This window comes from Corylus avellana, chromosome ca1 (genome assembly GCF_901000735.1).
Source record: "Corylus avellana chromosome ca1, CavTom2PMs-1.0".
In the NCBI taxonomy this organism is placed as follows: Eukaryota; Viridiplantae; Streptophyta; class Magnoliopsida; order Fagales; family Betulaceae; genus Corylus; species Corylus avellana.
The window spans coordinates 11,823,496-11,842,225 of NC_081541.1; the positions used below are offsets into that span (position 1 = coordinate 11,823,496).

General features: G+C 37.5%; 2 protein-coding genes across 2 annotated transcripts; both read right to left on the reverse strand.

Moving 5' to 3' along the window:
* Positions 1 to 1,056: 1,056 nt before the first annotated feature.
* On the reverse strand, positions 1,057 to 8,070 carry LOC132179149 (probable serine/threonine-protein kinase At1g54610). The gene is made up of 7 exons (XM_059591802.1): positions 7,252 to 8,070; positions 6,628 to 6,912; positions 6,174 to 6,491; positions 5,776 to 6,003; positions 4,085 to 4,185; positions 3,454 to 3,574; positions 1,057 to 1,651 (listed from the first exon to the last, which is right to left on the reverse strand). Exons 1-7 carry the CDS (start codon positions 7,591 to 7,593, stop codon positions 1,355 to 1,357), a joined length of 1,692 nt encoding a protein of 563 aa, XP_059447785.1. The 5' UTR covers positions 7,594 to 8,070; the 3' UTR covers positions 1,057 to 1,354.
* Positions 8,071 to 16,605: 8,535 nt separating this feature from the next.
* LOC132181948 (uncharacterized) lies at positions 16,606 to 17,373 on the reverse strand. The gene has a single exon (XM_059595190.1). It carries the CDS (start codon positions 17,371 to 17,373, stop codon positions 16,606 to 16,608), a length of 768 nt encoding a protein of 255 aa, XP_059451173.1.
* Positions 17,374 to 18,730: the final 1,357 nt, after the last annotated feature.

The window sequence follows — 18,730 nt, forward strand, 5'->3', positions numbered from 1 at the left end:
GGTATTAAGGCAGTATTGCCTTTGGACTTTTCGTATCAAATGGAATAGTTAGGTGCTTTTCCACTTTCGAACTTTACTTTAGAGTCGTTTGACCCTTTTTTATTTTGTAAGCCAAGAGTGTGATTTTAAACAAAATTGTAAAAATTGTATTATTTAATAGTGTATTTTTTAAAACGTAGAAGAATGTCTTTTCGAATTATAGGCAAAGGGATGGGTTTTTTTAAAACTGCTAATTTAAATACTAAATCACAATTTTATCAAATATTTAACTATTACTTTAAATTTGTGTTTTTAAATCACACATTTTGAAATTGTTTTTTTTTTTTAAATTTTTTTTTTGGGTTTGAATTACGCATTTTTTAACCACAAATCCAAATGGACCTTTAGTATATTTACAGTGTAATGTATGAGGAAATACTTGTTGAACGAATACACGTGGGTTTTTTAAATAAGTAATGTTACTCTTCACAATCATTTATCACACTATTTTAGATTGGTTGACATGATATATTTTAAGTGACTTCTCATATAAATTACCTAAATAATTAAAAGTATTAACCACTTAAAAGCACGTTATATCAATCAGTCTAAAATAAATGTAATAAAAGAGTGTAAAAAGTTTACTCTTCAAGTTTTTTAATGTGCATATTTCAGCTTCATAGCATAAGGTAGAGTGGTGGTTGTCACTTGTCACCAAATAATGGGGCACACAGCTTTAGGACCCTTGTCTGAGGACTCTTAACAGTAACAGGTCCAGCTGCGCCGGCTGGAATTCTAACGTATTATGCACGCACCCATATGATCATCTAATTCAATGGTCTTTATTGGGGATGTGATGGGATTGCATACTACTATTATTATTATTATTTTTTTTTTCTTTCAAATCATGTGATTTTTTTCAAACATTTAATAAAATTTCACTTCTAAAAAGAAATAAAACACTTGAAATAAGGATTTAAATATGAACAGCCTGAATTAACCTCTCCAGATACGAATAGCTTCTTAAATTTAAGAAGTTACAAATTTATAAATAAAAGAAAAATCAAACACAAGATCAGGGTTCCCAAAGCAAATTTATTAAGAAATTCACATAACTACTAGAGTACTTCAACTCAAAAGGGGAAATAGTATATATAAAAAAAGAAAAAAGAAAAAATATACAATATTGAGAAGCCTCTCACAATTCAAAAATAGAACAAGAAATGTGAAAACTGGATTACAAGATATATCTTACCTCTCCTTTCAATTTAATTGGCTTTCCCGGATCGAATATAAGACAGCTTCATGAATATTCTCACAAATGCATAAAAATTATATTACATGCCTGTGTCTTTTTGATCCCAGTAGAACTCTTTTATCTTTTTGAGTCTTTCTTTGATGATTTTGAATGTGCATGACCATCACCAGCTGAATGTTTCTTTCTCCTTGGAGCACCACCGGCAGCAGAGTCCACCAATGGGCCAGACCAAGTTTGGATAGGTGCTTTTGAATATGTGAAGTGAGTAGAACTGAATGGAACATCAGGAGGATCAAAAACTGGATCAATATGGTGTGAAGAACCCAAAGGATACCCAAGTGTTCCATCTTGGTGTGGAGGAGGAAACTTCTCGCTCTTGCTTTTGGCATTTGCATGTGTTATTAGTCGCCTCCTCTGTCATAGGAAGTAACATAAAACTATAGTTAGCATGAATATTCAATTGAAAGTAACTCCACTGGCTTTAGTTGTGAAGTTATACAATAAGAACCTGCAAGAGGACTAAAATCTGCAGGAATGAAACAACTACATTAGTGCAGGGAGGAAGCATTAATAACATGTAGTCTGGGTTGTGTTTGTGCGCGTGAGAGAGTGTGCAGGGCTCAAACCAGCAAAGACGAATACAAACAATGTTTTGTTAATGACTTTGTTTTCTATTCTCAAGTCAAATACATTAACAAATAACCTAAAACACGAAAGACTATTCAACACACAAAAACAGTTTTCACCTTTACGGTACATCAGAATATTCTTTCAAACCAAAAACAAATACCACCCCCCAACACACATTAACAAACATACTCCAAGGGTGTGTTCTACTCTACCTAGAACTTAGCATCCACTGCTGGCTAGTCTGATTAGATAAAAATGCTTGGCACAGATACTAGAATGTTAGATCATCCAATTTTGACCCCAGCAAATCGATATGCCCTGCTGTCCATTATTTGTAGGTCATATACTACTCGATTGCGACATAGGTCCATACATGCCAAACTTAAGTTGGACATTTACAGATTATCCACTTTATTTACTAATAATATGTGAGACATTTGAAGGGGAAAAATGTTGCATTTTCTTCTCATGAAACCAATATAAAACAGATACCTTATTTCTTTGAAATTCTATCACGGACTGACGCTGAAAAAAGGTGTCATTGTTTTTCTGACTTTTTATTTACATAATGCTTCCTATATCTCAAATTGACAATTTCAAGACAACTCCAAACTTGTACCATAAACACAACTAACTTGCTCACTCATGTGCACACGCACATATTCCCTTGCACATCTAGAAACACAAACATATACACCTCCGGTTTAAAATTTGGGAGTGATATATTCTTGCATCCACTACTTGTAGTGGAGCATGACAACAAAGATTATATTTACAAGACATATTGACAGACACCAGTTTTCTTCTCCACCCTCTTTCCTTTGGAGGCTTCCCATTCCACAGCATTCTGTAACTTCCTCACAAAGACTAAAACACAATGAGTGTAGGCTAGTTCCTCTCTACAAGCCAGGCCAGTTAAATCAGACATTTAGCAAGCTCATACTACCAGTTCTCCAAGGTTCCAAGTGTTCTTTATATCATTTCTCACCAAGTCCACACGCATTCTCTTCCATTATTACTTCAACAACACAGTTGAGCCCACACCAGCTTGCTCCACATTGGTGTGTAAGTCAGTTTTTGTCGCTTGTCACTCCTATTATGTTAAAGAAGTGACTATACCATATGCTTCCCCTAAGGGTGGTGGTAACCATATACTAACAACAGGCTCTTTTGTTTTCCAGGGTATTGTGTGTGCAAGTGTTTTAAATTGTTTTTCCTACAAAGAAGCACAGGAATTATAGATAGTGCCAACTATGGAGGTCCATGAATTGTTTTTCCTAAAAAGAAGCACAGGAATTATAGATAGTGCCAACTATGGAGGTCCATGGGCCCCTCTTTTCCTGGACTCATACGTCTACATAATCAGCCAATAAAGGTGTAACTTTGAAAATGTTCCTTCTCAAGTTTTCAAGGTAACATTTTCTTCCCCAAAAAACCTAATCCATGAAATGCCATGGAATCTAATAAGAAACTTGTTCTGTCCATCGAAACAACTGAAGCCTCAGCAATTGTGTTAACTTAAATACACAAATAAAAAAAAAAGCTAGAAGGATTTTTTGCTGAAAGAAACAAATTATCTGACATACATCAAGATTGGCTTGAAGCTCAGCATTCGCTTCTGGAGCAGGAAATGCCCTTACAGCAGCTCGATCGCGTTGCCGAGATCTCTTCACACCATCTGCATTAGCTTTGCCAGCAGCTCTCAATCTACAGCCATAAAGCTCATTTAAGGTTAGAGTTGGAAAGAGTACATATGCTAGATATTTAGACAATCATACGACATCTTGTATTTGCTAAAGAAGAGGATGAAGATGACGAAAATGAATTTTCAAATGATCTAGAAACTAATTAACTAATACAAGAAGAAATGCCTAATGACTGGGCTGGTAAAAGCATGAAAAGAAAACCATTCATCATCAGATGAGGAAATTTCAACTTGTTCCATATATATATGACAAAGCAATGGTGCTGTGGACATATTATAGAGGCACCAAAATTGAGTTATATATGAAAATTGTCAAAACATTTTGCAATACTTTTCCTTTATTAAATTTCTTATGCAAATTACTTTACGATTTTTCAGATTGTTGGACGACACTTCACAAAGAACCCAAATAACGTTATAAAAGTTCAAAAATCATGTGCTTTGAGAAATCAACTAATGCCAAACTTGATTAGACGAACAATCAGAAACTAAAATTAATTGCAGTATTCCACCTTCTAGCTTCTTCATCCCGTAGCTTAGCATCCATCTCCTTGCTGGGAGGATATTTGGGAAGGCTAGAAGGCTCACATGCATAAGGTTTGGTTGTGAAGAACTGCCAAAAAAACCCATCACATATACAATAATTAGTAGAGGTGAAGTAAAAGAGTTCCAAACAAATTATTTTGCATATCATATTTAATAATTATAAACTAATGGAAACACAGATATTCAACTCAGATTCAGAGCAAATAACCAACAAAGAAGTAGAAAATATCCTGTTCTAGTGATAAAACCAATACTGACTGGGACTGACAAATAAACAAGTTTCCTGTGAAAAGCTCCACCTCAGGTCATTAATAAGTTCCCTTCAGCTATTTCTCAGCTTAACATAACAGGCTAAAACACAGCCTTTGGACTTGTTTCTCAACAAGTCAAGTTTAAGGATTGCCAAGATTGGCCTGAATGGAAAACTCAGAGAATGTATTGTATAATGATATTTGATCTTTTTTAAATACTCAAAGGGTATACTTAAAGAAAAGCTCTCCATACAAATAAAAAACTTCGATGAAAGTAAGCTTTGAGTGGATACACACTAGGACCATGAATTAGAGGATCCATGTTCATTTGTCAAGGTAAGAATATTGATTGCTATTTTATAAAGGCATAAACCATGGCTTCAGCTAACGAATAAGCCCAGGCATGTAAAGAGCTCAAGCTCAACAAAACCTACGTGACCAAGCATGAGCACTACAAAGTTTAACGCTCAATACAAACTTGAACCAATCGATTTAAAACAGAACTGAGCGGCTAAAGATGTGTCTTGATTAGGCTTGGCTCTTCTCATCTGAATCCTTCCATTGATCCATATCCTCATTTAATAATTGTTTCAATTTGGGAGAAAAAATTGAAAATGGGCAAACAATCTTTTAGACAATGGTCAAAATAACCATATTTGCATTTAAAGGGGGGGAAAAAGAAACCCATAAATCCAGTAGTATCAGCAAAAGATAGGTCCAAAAGTCAAAGACTTAATACATTTGGATGGCTAAAATCTATGGCATACAGTACTAAGAGAATCTTATGTCAGGAAAATCAGAATGCATTCAAGTAGCCAAAATAGTTTAGACCCTTAATTTTGTCTATCAATACCAAAGTTTAGCAGTTCTCATTCGAAATATTTTGTAAGACATGGTAGTTTTAGACTTTCTCAGTAGAGAACATAGCAAGTGTTAGAGATTTTAGTTGTAGCAACAATTTTTTTTTTTTTTGATAAGTATTAGTTGTAGCAACAAATTAACAGTTGAAAGAAACCTGGAACACAAGAAGGCTAACCCTAAAAGGGATGACTAAAAAGGATGAAGACAATTGTATGCTTCACCTATAGATGCACGTTTTTTAATAACCACATCTAAATAATGGACATAACAACAGTCACAATAAAAAAAGGTAACAAGATTCATTCATGGATTCTCATTGATATATGACCAAATGCAATTTGCAATACTAATTCTAGAATGCAATATCTTTCTTATCAATACATCAATCTGACATTATACATCACCTTAAAATTTATTCAGACATTTGAGTAGCTTGAAATATATCTTAAGCAAACCAGCCATGCAAAAGCCACTATTGAAAAGATAGAATAGCTAATAAGAGGCAATCTGAAGATTAAAAATAGTAGTTGAATATAAAATCTCACTTCACTCCTCAATGCAGCAGTGGCAGTCTGACGTTCAGCTGGGTCAATTGCAAGCAGGGTCTCGATTAGTGGCAAAGACGATGGTGGAAAATCTTTGAATGTCTCTGCTATGCATCGCTTGTATGATTGCTGGGGCTTAAATATTGTTGCATGTGGCAACTTTGACTTTTTCCAATACTCTTCAGATGGAGAACCACAGAGCTTAAATATCTTGTGAAGCTGCTCCACCTAAGTAACATAAAAGATAAACGTCAGTAACAACAGTAGCAACAAAAGCAATTGTTGGGTGCAAAACAAACTTCAAGTGACTTTAAGAACTACAGACCTCCACAACATTAATCATCCCAAAGGAAGCAATAAACGAATTTAAGGAATTCATTCAAACATATGGTAGTTACCTCTGTGCGACCAGGCATGATAGGCTTCCCTGCCAACAACTCAGCTAAAATGCAACCAGCACTCCAGAGGTCCACACCTACACCATAATCAGTGGCCCCAAGAAGAAGTTCTGGAGGTCGGTACCATAAAGTAACCACCCTACTAGTCATAGGCTGCTTGTGATTAGGATCAAAGAAGGAAGCCAATCCAAAATCAGCTATCTTCAGAACTCCTTCGTTGTCAATTAAAAGATTAGACCCCTTTATATCACGATGCAGCACATTCCGTTTGTGACAGTGTTCAAGCCCAGATAACAGCTGGTGCATATAACATTTGACCTGCCATATTCATAATATATATGAAATAGGAAACAACATGGCCTCCTTACGATAACTGGCCAACGGATTAAAATTTACCCAGGCATAGATATCTTGGACTATCTAACAAAAGCCGGCAAAGCAAGACTGGCAATACCTGAGCTTCTGTGAACTTGATTCCCGGGCTCGCAGCAAGACCGGCCAAATCATGCTCCATATATTCAAACACAAGGTACAGACTACACGTCATCCTCGAAGTCACCAGGCCTTCCAATTTTACAACATTTGGATTATTTAAACGGCGCAGGATGAGAATCTCTCTGGCCATGAACTTTACACTCTCAGGCTCCAAATTGTCAAATCGAACCTTCTTCAATGCAACAATCTTCCCCGTCAAAGTATCCCTCGCTTTGTACACATTACTGTACGTACCTTGCCCAATCTAATCATGACAGATACAAACACAGATTTAATGAAAATAAAGAGATTACTAAACTAACCATATCTCCTTTAAAAAATTAGGTTTATTTGATTTTTCCAAAAAGTCAAGTTAACCATATTCCGAAATTGTGGACCATTTCTTATTTATAGAAACCTAAACAATTCCTTTCCATCTCTTTCCCTACATTTTCTTAACAATCATCAAAATAAGGAAACTCACGCACGTATTCAAACTGAAATTATAGTAACTTGTTAGAATATTGATTAAAAATTATGAAATTCTCTCTTCGAACCTTGACTCTACACTGTACCTCACATTAAGTAACAACAGATCGCTTACCTTATCAAGCTTCTCGAAGGTGTCGGCCCGCCGCGGCGTCCACCCATTGATGGCTTCTCCAGCGACGGCAGAGAGCCAGGAGGGCCAGCCGGCGGCGACCTGCTCGCCGTGCAGGTGCTTCGGCGGATTGCTAAGGCGCGGATTCGGCCTCGGCCTCCCCGACCGCCTCCGCGACTTCACACTCCTCTCCTCCTCCTCATTCTCCTTCCGATTCCCACCGTTTGGAGCCTCAGCAACCTCAGACTCGGCTCTCTCCGCTCTCTCAGCCCTAACCTCCTCGTTCCTCTCCTCCTCCACCGAGCTCGGCCTCGCCGATACCTCTCTCCCGAACACACACCCCATCTCGCTCTCTCATCGACTCATTTTCTCACCGCATTTCCCTCACTTTCTCTCCATCCAAACACAATCCCGAAACCCTAATGCGTGTAAAAAAAAAGGTTGAGAGAGAGAGAGAGAGAGAGAGAGATTTGAGTGATTCCAGAATGCGCATACGCTAATTGAAGAGAGTGAAGCTTTTGCGAGACAAAAGTGTGGGAGAGCAATGATTTGAAGTCAAAAAAAACACCCAGCTATAATACTCTCAACAAAGGAAAAGCTAGAGAGTACAGTAAAATAACACTAGCTTTTTGTGTTTGTGAGTCTTGAGAGTGTTTTTCTTTTTTTTTATGAGGATTTTAGGGAAAATTCAAGTCCTCCGTTGGACTTTTCAGTCGGGATTCAAAGATCTCTGTACCAAAAGAATGTATAAGAAAGAGCAAAGAATATCGGATCCCTCTCTCTTCTTTCTGGTCTTTGTATTTTTGACCACCTGACAGAGCGAGCGAGCGAGCTATACACACTACACACAGCCAGTGAGCCAGGTAAGTCAAATTGTCCTTCTCAATATGGGGGTGATTCGGTAGGGGGAAGCTTCGATGGTGTACGTGAAGCGAACCAATAAGTTGTCGCCACGTCAAGGAAAGGCCTGAGAGTTGTTGTGTCTGCGTTTGATAGAGTTTTGTTTTGATGTGGCGAACTGTAATTGGCGGTAGTCGGTGGGAAGGTGCCGTGGGTTCCACACCCTCCTGAGAAACGTCGCACCAATACGGCAATACGGTTCACTATTTGCTCGTGAGCTGAAAACAAGGGAAAAAAAATCTGGTTGATAATAGTTTTTAAGGGCTCGTTGGTTTTAGGACCATGGTTGAGATTTGGACTGACTTTATTATTTTATTAAAAATTTCGCTTGAGATTTGGGCTTTTTAAAAAATAAAATAAAAGAGGGTATGTATGTATGTATGTATTATGTCTTAATGAGGAAGGAATGTAGCTAAAAATCCTTTTCAAATCATGGTATGTGAAACATAAACAAAAAGCTAGTTCTATGAATTGCACCAAAAGAAAAAGGGAGAGTTTTGTGGGAAAGCAATTAAAAGACAAGCAAGAGGATATGGCGCAATCAAAAGTTTCCTCCATCGAGCAGCAAATGTGTACTGCTGACGTTGGAATTCAAAGGATTGGCTTGCATTTGACTTGTAATTGAGATAGAGATAAGTTACCTAATATGGCAACTATTATAAAAATAGAGATCTTCAGTAATTTTGTTACTTTTTGTGTTGTCAATTGGTACATAATTTAACTTTGCATGATTTTTATGTATTAACTCAATTGTTTTTCAGCTTCGGTCTAAACTTCAGATAGCAACTCAGATATCTAGCTTGTAGATGGATGGACGACCCAAAAAAATATTTGAGCATGTGAACCTCGTCTGAGTTTTCTTGTAATTGCTGCTCAAGTTATTAGTAATTTAGATTAAAAAAAAAATTGGTCAAGATCCCAAATACAAACTGATAAGCCCATCTGAAAAAGATTGAGATATTTAAAATAAGGGACAAAGACTAAGAAACAAGGTTGTTAAGGTGGGTGAGCTTATGCTGACCATGGGAGGATAGATCACACTTCACGATGATGTTGTTATTCCATAATAAAGTAGGTTGGATGAAAACGAAATGAAAGGGACAATTAGGAGCTTAATTAGATGTCTTTATGGCAGCAAAATCAGTGACTAGTGATTTATAAAGAAGAAAATTACTTCAAGCTGTATAAACAGCTTGGAGAAGCCTTAATTCTGTGGAAGAATCTGCATGAGCTTTGTGGTGATGAAGCCATGCTTAGAGCATTAATGCTTATTTGAATGCTTTGACAGATGAATTCCTCGACAGGTTTTTATAGTTGAGCAGTTGAGCTGCTCTTTTTTTTGTTGAGAAAAAGGTATCCGGATATTGGTTTCATGTTTTTCACTTTTTTTATTCTTTTAACTGATAATAAGAACAGAAAAATAAATGAGGGTAGTCGTTTTAGATTTAAATATAGGGGAAAGTACTTTTTGTCGCATGAACTACAATGCCTTGGTCTTTTCTTCCCATGAACTACCAACTGTGACACTCGACCCCCATAAACTATTATTTTGTGTCAAAAACCCCATTTCGTCAGTCAAAGGCTATTCGGACGGCCTATCCGTCACTTTGCCCTCATAAATTACAACTCATTGTCACTTTGATCGTCTGAATTAACGTCTTTGACTGACAGAATAAAGGTTTGGGCACAAAATGGTAGTTTATAGGGTTGAGTGTCACAGTTGGTAGTTCATAAAGGCAAAGTGAAAATGCGTTGTAGTTTATAGGGGCAAAATGTACTTTCCGATTCAAGAAAGAAACTAAATCTGTTTATGTGTTTTATTTATTTTTATTTTATTTTTTAGGGGATGGAAGGTGGATGGAGTTGGATCAAAATCATGATATCAAATGTAAAATAAAGGGAAAAAAGAAAAAAGAAAAGTAAAGTCACAATCAAATTAGGAAGAGTATGCTTAAGCAACTTCACCGAATCACCATACTTGGTTGATTACGTTTACAACGATATAATTATTTAAGTACGATGTTTAATTTAGTCTTGGGACACAGATTATTAGGTGAAGAAAAAGGTTTTTTGTTGCAGTGCATTTGTTAAAAGCGAGATTTAAGAACATTTTGGCTTGTCTTAGAACAACATTGTAAACACGAAAAGAGCTTATCAAGGCCTCCACAAAAATGGTGGCTTTAACAAGGCCATTGGCAACCGCTCTTCTAAACATCACTTCGTTATTTAAAGAGTCCGTCCGGACGGCACTTAGCACCCGTACAACATCACATATTGCTTTAGTGGTTTTGTCAATAACTGTAATGCTCTGGCTTTTAAATAACAAAGCCGTGAGCGACAATATTTAATTTTACATGTAATACTACTACATCAAAGTTGTTGTATAAACTCTAATTAAATAAATATAAACATTGTGTTATTAGATCTTAAATTCACGCTAAAGCAATAATTAAACATGTGTCACATGCAGCGAACAAGCAAATATAACCAAATTGTTTATACAAATACAAGGCAAGCAAACAAGTAGCGAAAGATAGATTAAACATAATAATCTATCATAACAAATTGCCTCATCCATAGATATTAGAATTGGCATATAGATCATGGTGGTCCTGACCTTCATCCTCTGTACTTGCATCTTGCATATACATATATGTGATTGTGGAAATTACAATTACATAGGCAGATAGGTGAGTCAACGGTCTTAACAAGTATAAGGATTACTGATTTCGTCTAGAGCCTTTATTAAGAAAATATCATCCTCATATAATTATAATATTAATCTTTGAATGCAGAGTCTTCTTTATCTTCATTTCACTCCTCTTATTTAGAGTTATAACTCGGTTAACGGGTTTTTTTTTTTTTAGCCATAACTACCACCATATAAAGCTTATTGGGTTTTTTTACCAATAGCCATAACTCCCCAGCTTGTTTATCATTAATACTAGCACATAACCTGCGCGCTATGCGCTAAATTCTTTATTATAATTTGATTTCAAAATTTAAACACATTTCATCTTACTTTTCATTATAAGTTTTTTTTTTTTTTTTTTTTTTTGAGGGAAATGATAAAACATTTCATTTCAAAAAAAGCAGGCCTAGGCCTTACAAACATAGAGCTATTTGCTCTAAAAAAACAACATCTGAAATACATCTGGGGGTCTCCTCCACCCATGCTTGGGTTGCTGAGATCTTTAAAGCTGACCGCGCCAGTTCGTGAGCAGCTACGTTTGCCTCCCTTCTTACATGTCTGATGCTCCATCTATTTAGCAAATTCAGAACCCCCTTAATGTCGTCAATAATCTGCCCATACCTGAGCCAGCTTGTTTGAGTGTCGCTAATCGCCTTTACCACAAGAAGTGAGTCCCCTTCAAGAATCACATCATTAACTCCTATCTCCCTGCAGAATTCCACTGCCCGAAGAGCAGCCACTGCTTCGGCAGAAGTTGGTTCGTGACTAGCCATTATGGGCTGGCTCAAAGCTGCAGTTGTATTTCCTGCTTCATCGCGTATGATTACTCCTACTCCCATTTTTTGCTCCCCTTGTGCAATAGCCACATCCCAATTTACCTTGAAAAACCCCCTAAGAGGTGCTTCCCATTTTTCTGGAATTTTCGTTACTTGGTCAGTAGGTTCCTGGTGTTTCTGATTTGCCATTCGATACTGTTGTAAATGCCCCAACGCCGATTTCGCTACTGCTCCAGGATGGGTGAAGGGCTTCCCATACACCACTTCATTTCGGCGTTTCCAGATGTATTTAGCAGTCAATGTAAACAGTTCAATGTCTTCCTTCTGTAACGTACCCATCAGGTTTTCCACCAATTCAAAAAAGTTGTCTCCCCCTGAGCAGCATTTCTGAAGCTTGCTTCCACTGACGCACCACACATCTTGAGAGGATGGGCAGTTCCAAAGAATATGGTGTGTGGTTTCCGCGGTGCTGCAACAAAAAATACAGGAGTCATCTTCTACCACTCTTCTCTTCTTGAGGTTGTCTTTCGTTGGAAGAATTTTGTTGCATGCCCTCCATAGAAACGTTTTTGCAGAGTGTGGTATTTTTAATCCCCATATCATTTTCCAGACAGCCTGAGTTCTCCCTCCCTGAGAGCATTCACCCTTCAAGCGTGCTATTCTTTCTTTTTCTAGATGATAAGCGCTCCTCACCGAAAAATCTCCCGATTTTGTTGCTCGCCAAATGATCCTGTCAGAATTTTGATATCTGCTCAGCGGCAGGTTACAGATAGTATTTGCTTCCACTTCGTCAAAATTCTGGAAAATAAGCTGCCTATTCCATTGTACTGGATTTTCTTCCATAAGTTCGGCCACCAAGGTCTCCTCCCTGATAAATGAACTGCAAGTCTATGGCTTATATGTAAGCGGCAAAGGGATCCATTTATCACCTCGGACTCCCACGGAATTCCCATCACCTATACGCCAGAATAAGCCTTCTTCAAGTAATTCCCTACCTCCCAAAATGCTCCTCCAAGCGTATAAAGGCTTGTTGCCTAATTTTGCTGACAGAAAAACCCCCGAGGGAAAATACTTCTGTTTGATGATTCTTGCTGCCAGGCTATTAGGGTATTGAATAATTCGCCAGCCTTGTTTAGCAAGAAGGGCCTTATTGAAAGAGACAAGATCCCGAAAACCCAAGCCTCCCCGCATCTTTTGCACGTCCCATCCTTTCCCAACTCATCCATTGGATCTTCTTGTCATTTTCCTTATGACCCCACCAAAATTTTTGCATCAGTTTGTTCAATTCCTTGCACAACTCTGATGGGAGCAAAAAAATGCTCATGCTATAGGTTGGGATAGCCTGAACCACTACTTTTATTAAGACATCCTTTCCGGCCTGTGATAGAAACTTTGTCTTCCAATCCGACATTCTTTTTTTCACCCTGTCAATAAGGCTCTGGAATTCCCAAATTCTTGATTTGCCCACCAATGCCGGGAGCCCCAGATACGTGTCAAATCTCTGGGAGTCAGGCACTCCTACTAACTCTAGGATACGATCTTTAGTTGCCTGGCTAGTGTTGCGGCTGAAAAAGACAAAAGTTTTATCATTATTTAGCCGCTGCCCCGACGCCTCCTCATAAAGTCTCAAAACCTCCTTTAAACAATTCCATTCTTGTTCAGTGGCCTTACAAAAGAGAAGACTGTCGTCAGCAAAAAATAAATGATTAATTCTTAAACCCTTAAAAGAGGTTGGAACCCCCTTTAATCTTCCGGATAACTCTTCTTTTGATAGCATGACTCTCAAGACCTCGGCACATAAAATGAATAGATATGGGGATAGTGGGTCTCCCTGTCTGATTCCCCTGGAAGGTGTTATGAGACCCGTAGGAGAACCATTAACAATAACAGAGTAAGAGACCGAGGTGACACACTTCATAACAAGGTTGACCCATTTGCTATCAAACCCCATTTTCCTCATAACTTTTTCTAGAAATAGCCACTTCACTCGATCATATGCTTTGCTCATGTCGAGCTTTACCGCCATATAGCCCACTCTCCCATACATGCGGGTATGCATAGTATGGAGAATCTCATAAGCTGCAATGATATTATCATAAATTAATCGGCCCGGGATAAAGGCCGATTGATTACATGAAATGATCAAGGGTAAAACAATTTTAAGGCGGTTGGCCATAACTTTTGCAAGAATTTTATACACCATATTGCATAAACTTATAGGTATGAAATCAGAAACACCCATAGGGTTTTGCTTTTTTGGTACAAGTGCAATGTGAGTGTAATTAATATCTGGATCAATGTGGCCAGTATTGAAAAAATATCTTACCGCCTATACAACCTCCTCCCCCACCAAACTCCAGTGATCTTGGTAAAATGCAGCTGGAAAACCGTCTGGGCTAGGAGACTTCAAAGGCGCCATTTGAGATAGAGCCTGCCAAATTTCTTTCTCGTCCACCTCACCCTCAAGTTTGCTGTTCATGGCTGCCGTGACTCTAGAAGTCACCCCTTGGAGGCATTCTTCAACCCCCCGAGGGCCCGAGGAGGTTAAAATGCCCGTGAAGTGCACAACAAAAGCCTCTTCGATACCTGTTTGAGTATCCCTGCGCATTCCTTCTCCATCCAAAATAGAAGAAATCTGATTCTTTTGTTTTCGTTAGGAGGCGCATGCATGAAAGTATTTGGAATTCCTGTCACCATGTGCCAACCAACATTCCTTAGCCCTCTGTCTCCATTTCAGGTCTATCTGTTCCAACTTTTCCTGGGTATCTTCTTGAATTTGTTTGATCCGTGCCAGATCCCACTCACCTTCCCCTGCATGAAGATTTTCCAACATAGCCATGTTTTTGTGGACTTCATTTTATGTTGGATCCTTGTTCACTCTTTTCCATCTGCGCAGTGAGGTGCAGCTCTGCTTTAGTTTGGTAGCAATCGGGACTCAGCCCCCACACCTGCTCTCCGTTACTCGCCAAACCTGGTGTATGACTTTTGCCACGTCATCTTTCTTCCAGGCTATTTTGTACCTGAATCATCTATGGGCCTTTCTCCTTTGATTCCGTCTATGAAACCAAAAGAATAAAGGGGCATGGTCTGAGGAGCACGACGTCAGTACCTCAGCTTGTCGACTTGGGAACAGACTTTGCCATTGAGTATTTGCCAATACCCGATCAAGTCTTTCTTTTATGAAGAAATCTCCTTCCTGTTTATTACTCCACGCAATAAACAAGAAGGAGATTATTGAAAAAATCTATCATGTATCTTTTAATGAAAATACATATACTAAAGGTTATACACCAATATATTATTGAACATGTATTTTTTTTTTTTTTTAAGTATACCAAACATGTACTTAATGAAAAGTATAAAAGAAAAAAAAAATAGCAAGAAGGACACGTGGAATATTTAACTTAACAATCTCTAAAATTTCTCTCTCTTTTTTCTTCTAGACAACTTGTAGTATGTTTTTAAATTCTAAATATTGTCTTTATATAGTTTTGGAAAATAATAAATTTTGAGAAAATAATATCGTATATTAAATTTTTGAACTTACAAAAATCACATATAAGGAAAATTATTGAAATATAATTAAATGCTCTTAATTAAGCTAATTTAATGACCGGTTCACTCTTAAAAATGGTTAAAAAATTATGCCTTAAAAAACCGGTTTACCCTTTAAAAAAAAAAAAAAATGAGTTCACGTCACATGTCGCAATTCTAGACTACCTCTAAAGAGTGATTCGGCTTATATATATATATATGATTTGTTGGACTAGGTAGCCACGCACCCCGTTACTCTCAAGCTCTTTTATTAACATTCTTTAGTATTATCAATGTACAAAATATGCAATATCATATTCCATTCTTAAAGGAGTTTATCTCTTACCATAAAGACACATTAACCATATAAGAATCATTATTTAAAAAATTGCTTATATTCACTTCTTTCATACCTCTTGTCTTAGTATTGTCCTCAATAAGTAAATATACTTACTGAACATATTTATCAAATAGTATCGATCTTATTAAGTAATTATACTTACCTCAAACTCATTATAAAACACTTGCCATAATTTAAAGGAGCATAGCATGCCTTAATAAGTAGTTATACTTAAAGTTTTCAAAGATAGTAGAAAATGAGATTTCCACACAAGAGTTAACTGCAATTTAATTGAATACACGTGGTGGTTGTTAAAGTAATGATTAAGTGATTAAATTTATCTCTTCCTATGAGCAAAGCTTTTGAAAAAACTAGTGATTTAACATGGCATTAGAGCCAAAGGTTCTGGGATCGAACATTGCCTCCATCAATTCACCCAAATTTAAATTAAATACTTTACGTACTGGGCTTCATCTATTAAAATGGAGTTTGAGCCCACACGTAAGGGAGGGTGTTAAAGTAATGATTAAGTGATTAAATTTATCGATTCTTATGAGCTTAAGTTGTTGAGATAACTGGTAATTTAACATGGTATCAAAGCCACAGGTTATGAGATCGAACCTTGATTCTATCAAATCACCCCCCATTTAAATTAAACATTTCACGTGTTGGACCTTACTTTTAACACATGAGGGGGAGTGTTAAAGTAATGATTAAGTGATTAAATTTATTTATTCCTATAAGCTTAAGTTTTTGGGAAAACTGGTGATTTAACAATGGTGTATTAGCTGAATAAGTCTAGAAGTCACTATTGTGTCCCTCTTGTGTTACTCTAAGAATGAGATTTTTTTTTTTTTTTTTTTGCGAATAAGACTTCATCTTCATTTCATCAAAATAAATCTAAAGTATAAAACAGAAAGAACAATTTGCTCTAAAGTTACAATATCAAAAATAGTACTAGGGATCTCCTCCATCCATATTTTATCAATTTGTTTACGTGTCGCCAATTTTGCCAACCCGTGTGCAGCCCCATTTGCTTCTCTCTTTACATGAATCACTTCCCTCCATCTGAAGCATCCCAAGAAAATTTTTATGTCCTCTATGATATGTCCATATCAGCACAACGTAGAGTCATGTTTATTAATGGCTTTTACGACCACCTCAGCATCACCTTCAAAAATCACCTCTTGTATCCCTATATCCTTGCAGAATTCTATCACTCTTAGTGCTCCCATGGCTTCTGCAGTTGCAACCTCGGTGTAGATCTCTATTGTTTGACTTAGAGCTGCACATACGAGACCCTTGAAATCTCTTATGATAATCCCGATCCCTATTCGCTGTTTTTCTTTGCACTGAGCTATATCCCAATTTTCTTTAAACAAATTTTGTGGAGGAGGTGTCCAGTGTACTTGTGCCATTTCACCCGTAGGCCTGCTCTCATTTTCCCTAGTTAAAGCAACATTCCAGTATTGCTGCACCGAAAGAGCTGCTTCTTTAGCAACATAATTAGGATGATGGAAAGGGCCTCCGTGAAGAAAAAATATATGTCTGTTCCATATATTTCTAGTAGTGGTAGCAAATAAATCCATATCCTCTCTGCTGCAGTGTTGAAACAAGTAATCTATAATGTCAATGAAGTTCATAGCCTCACACAAACTCTTCTGGAAATTCCGTCCACTAACACTCCAAGCATCATGTGCCAACAAACATGACCATAAGATGTGTGCTACTGTCTCCCTCTCACTACAACAGAGCATACACGTTTCCTCTTTCACTACTCCACGTTTTGCAATGTTACTCTTGGTGGGAAGAATATCACTTCCTGCCCTCCTAAGAAAACCTTTGTTGCATTGGTAACTTGTAGCTTCCAAATATTCTTCCATATGCCTGTAAGTTTCGAAGTTTTAGATCCCTCACCTTGCATGGATCCAATCCTCTCCTTCTAAAGATAATACGCACTCCGCACCGTGAACTCCCTAAAGTTTGTTGCTTGCCAAAACAGTTTGTCTGGGCTGCTGTATCTACTCCATGGAAGGCTACGAATGATCTCCACTTCATCTTCCCAAAAGCCCTTCGAACGAGGGGGGTGTTCCATCCACCCGATTGTGTATCCATAAGAGCAATACGGTTTCATCCGCCGCCAAAATTTTGCAAGGCATTTGAATCCGAAAGGACGTACTCTTAGAAATCCAATTATCCTTCCAAATTTGCACCAATTTGCCATCCCCTATCCTCCAACACAATCCAGCTTGGAGCAGGTTTTTTGCCGATAAAATACTTAGCCAAGCTAAAGAGGGTCTACTTCCTATTTTTGCATCAAGGAAATCTCCATTTAGATAGTATTTTGCCTTTATGATCTTTGCTGTTAAGCTCTCCGGGTTTTACACTAGTCGCTAGCCTTGTTTTGCTAACAAAGCCTTGTTAAAACAACAAAGATCCCTAAACCCCATACCACCTTGAGATTTAGGTCGGCCCATCTTCTCCCAACTCATCAAATGGATTTTCTTCTCAGAATAAAATGGTTTTTAAAATCACTATTTGATCGAAATTTAATAATAATAAATCATAAGGTCAATGGTGATTTTAAAAGCCACATTAGTCATTGAGTGACATAAAAGGGACACGCTAGTGACTTCTAGCATTACTCGTATTAGCCTAATATCATCAAAAAGCTTAAAATCTAGACTTTTATCATTTTTTGCCTTTTAAAAATATATCTAAAACGAACAAATGGTCTTTTTGGGATTGCGTTTGAGAGGCCTAAAAGTGCTTTTAACACTCAAAAAGTTTGTTTGAAGAAAAAAGTACTCGTTTGGTAAAAAAAAATTAAAAGCGCTTTCAAGGGTCCAAAAAGCTTACAAAATGGTCAAAACACACTTTTAGCAAAAGCTTAAAAATGAAGTTTTTGCCAAAAAGCTTTTTTTGACTTAAAAGTTATATTTTTCAAACGCAATTCCAACGAGACTCTAAACCCTAGCTTTCTCTAGAGAGCACCGCACAGGTCCTCAGCTTGGGGGAGGAGGGATGGGCCTTGCTTCCTCCCTCCTCCCTCTCCACCCCCCAGCTTCATCCTTTGTGCAGTTTGTGTACCATTTTTTGCTTTGAGCCTTTTTTTTTTTTTTTTCTTGATGCCCCAAAGCATTGCTCTCGTCATCACTCCGCCTTGCCATCTCCACCGTGCTGCCGATCTCCATCGCACCTCTCCATCGCCATTTTTTCGCGTCATTCTTTGGCATCCAT

Bases quoted from the DNA above. Each gene is read 5' to 3' on its own strand.
- LOC132179149 (XM_059591802.1), bottom strand. From the start codon at position 7,593: ATGGGGTGTGTGTTCGGGAGAGAGGTATCGGCGAGGCCGAGCTCGGTG. The intron at 6,492-6,627 runs GTATTGCCAGTC...TGAATATGGCAG, and splicing joins TCAAGTTCACAGAAGCTCAG to GTCAAATGTTATATGCACCA. The intron at 4,186-5,775 runs GTGAGATTTTAT...TTTTTTTGGCAG, and splicing joins CTGCTGCATTGAGGAGTGAA to TTCTTCACAACCAAACCTTA.
- LOC132181948 (XM_059595190.1), bottom strand. From the start codon at position 17,373: ATGGAAGAATATTTGGAAGCTACAAGTTACCAATGCAACAAAGGTTTT.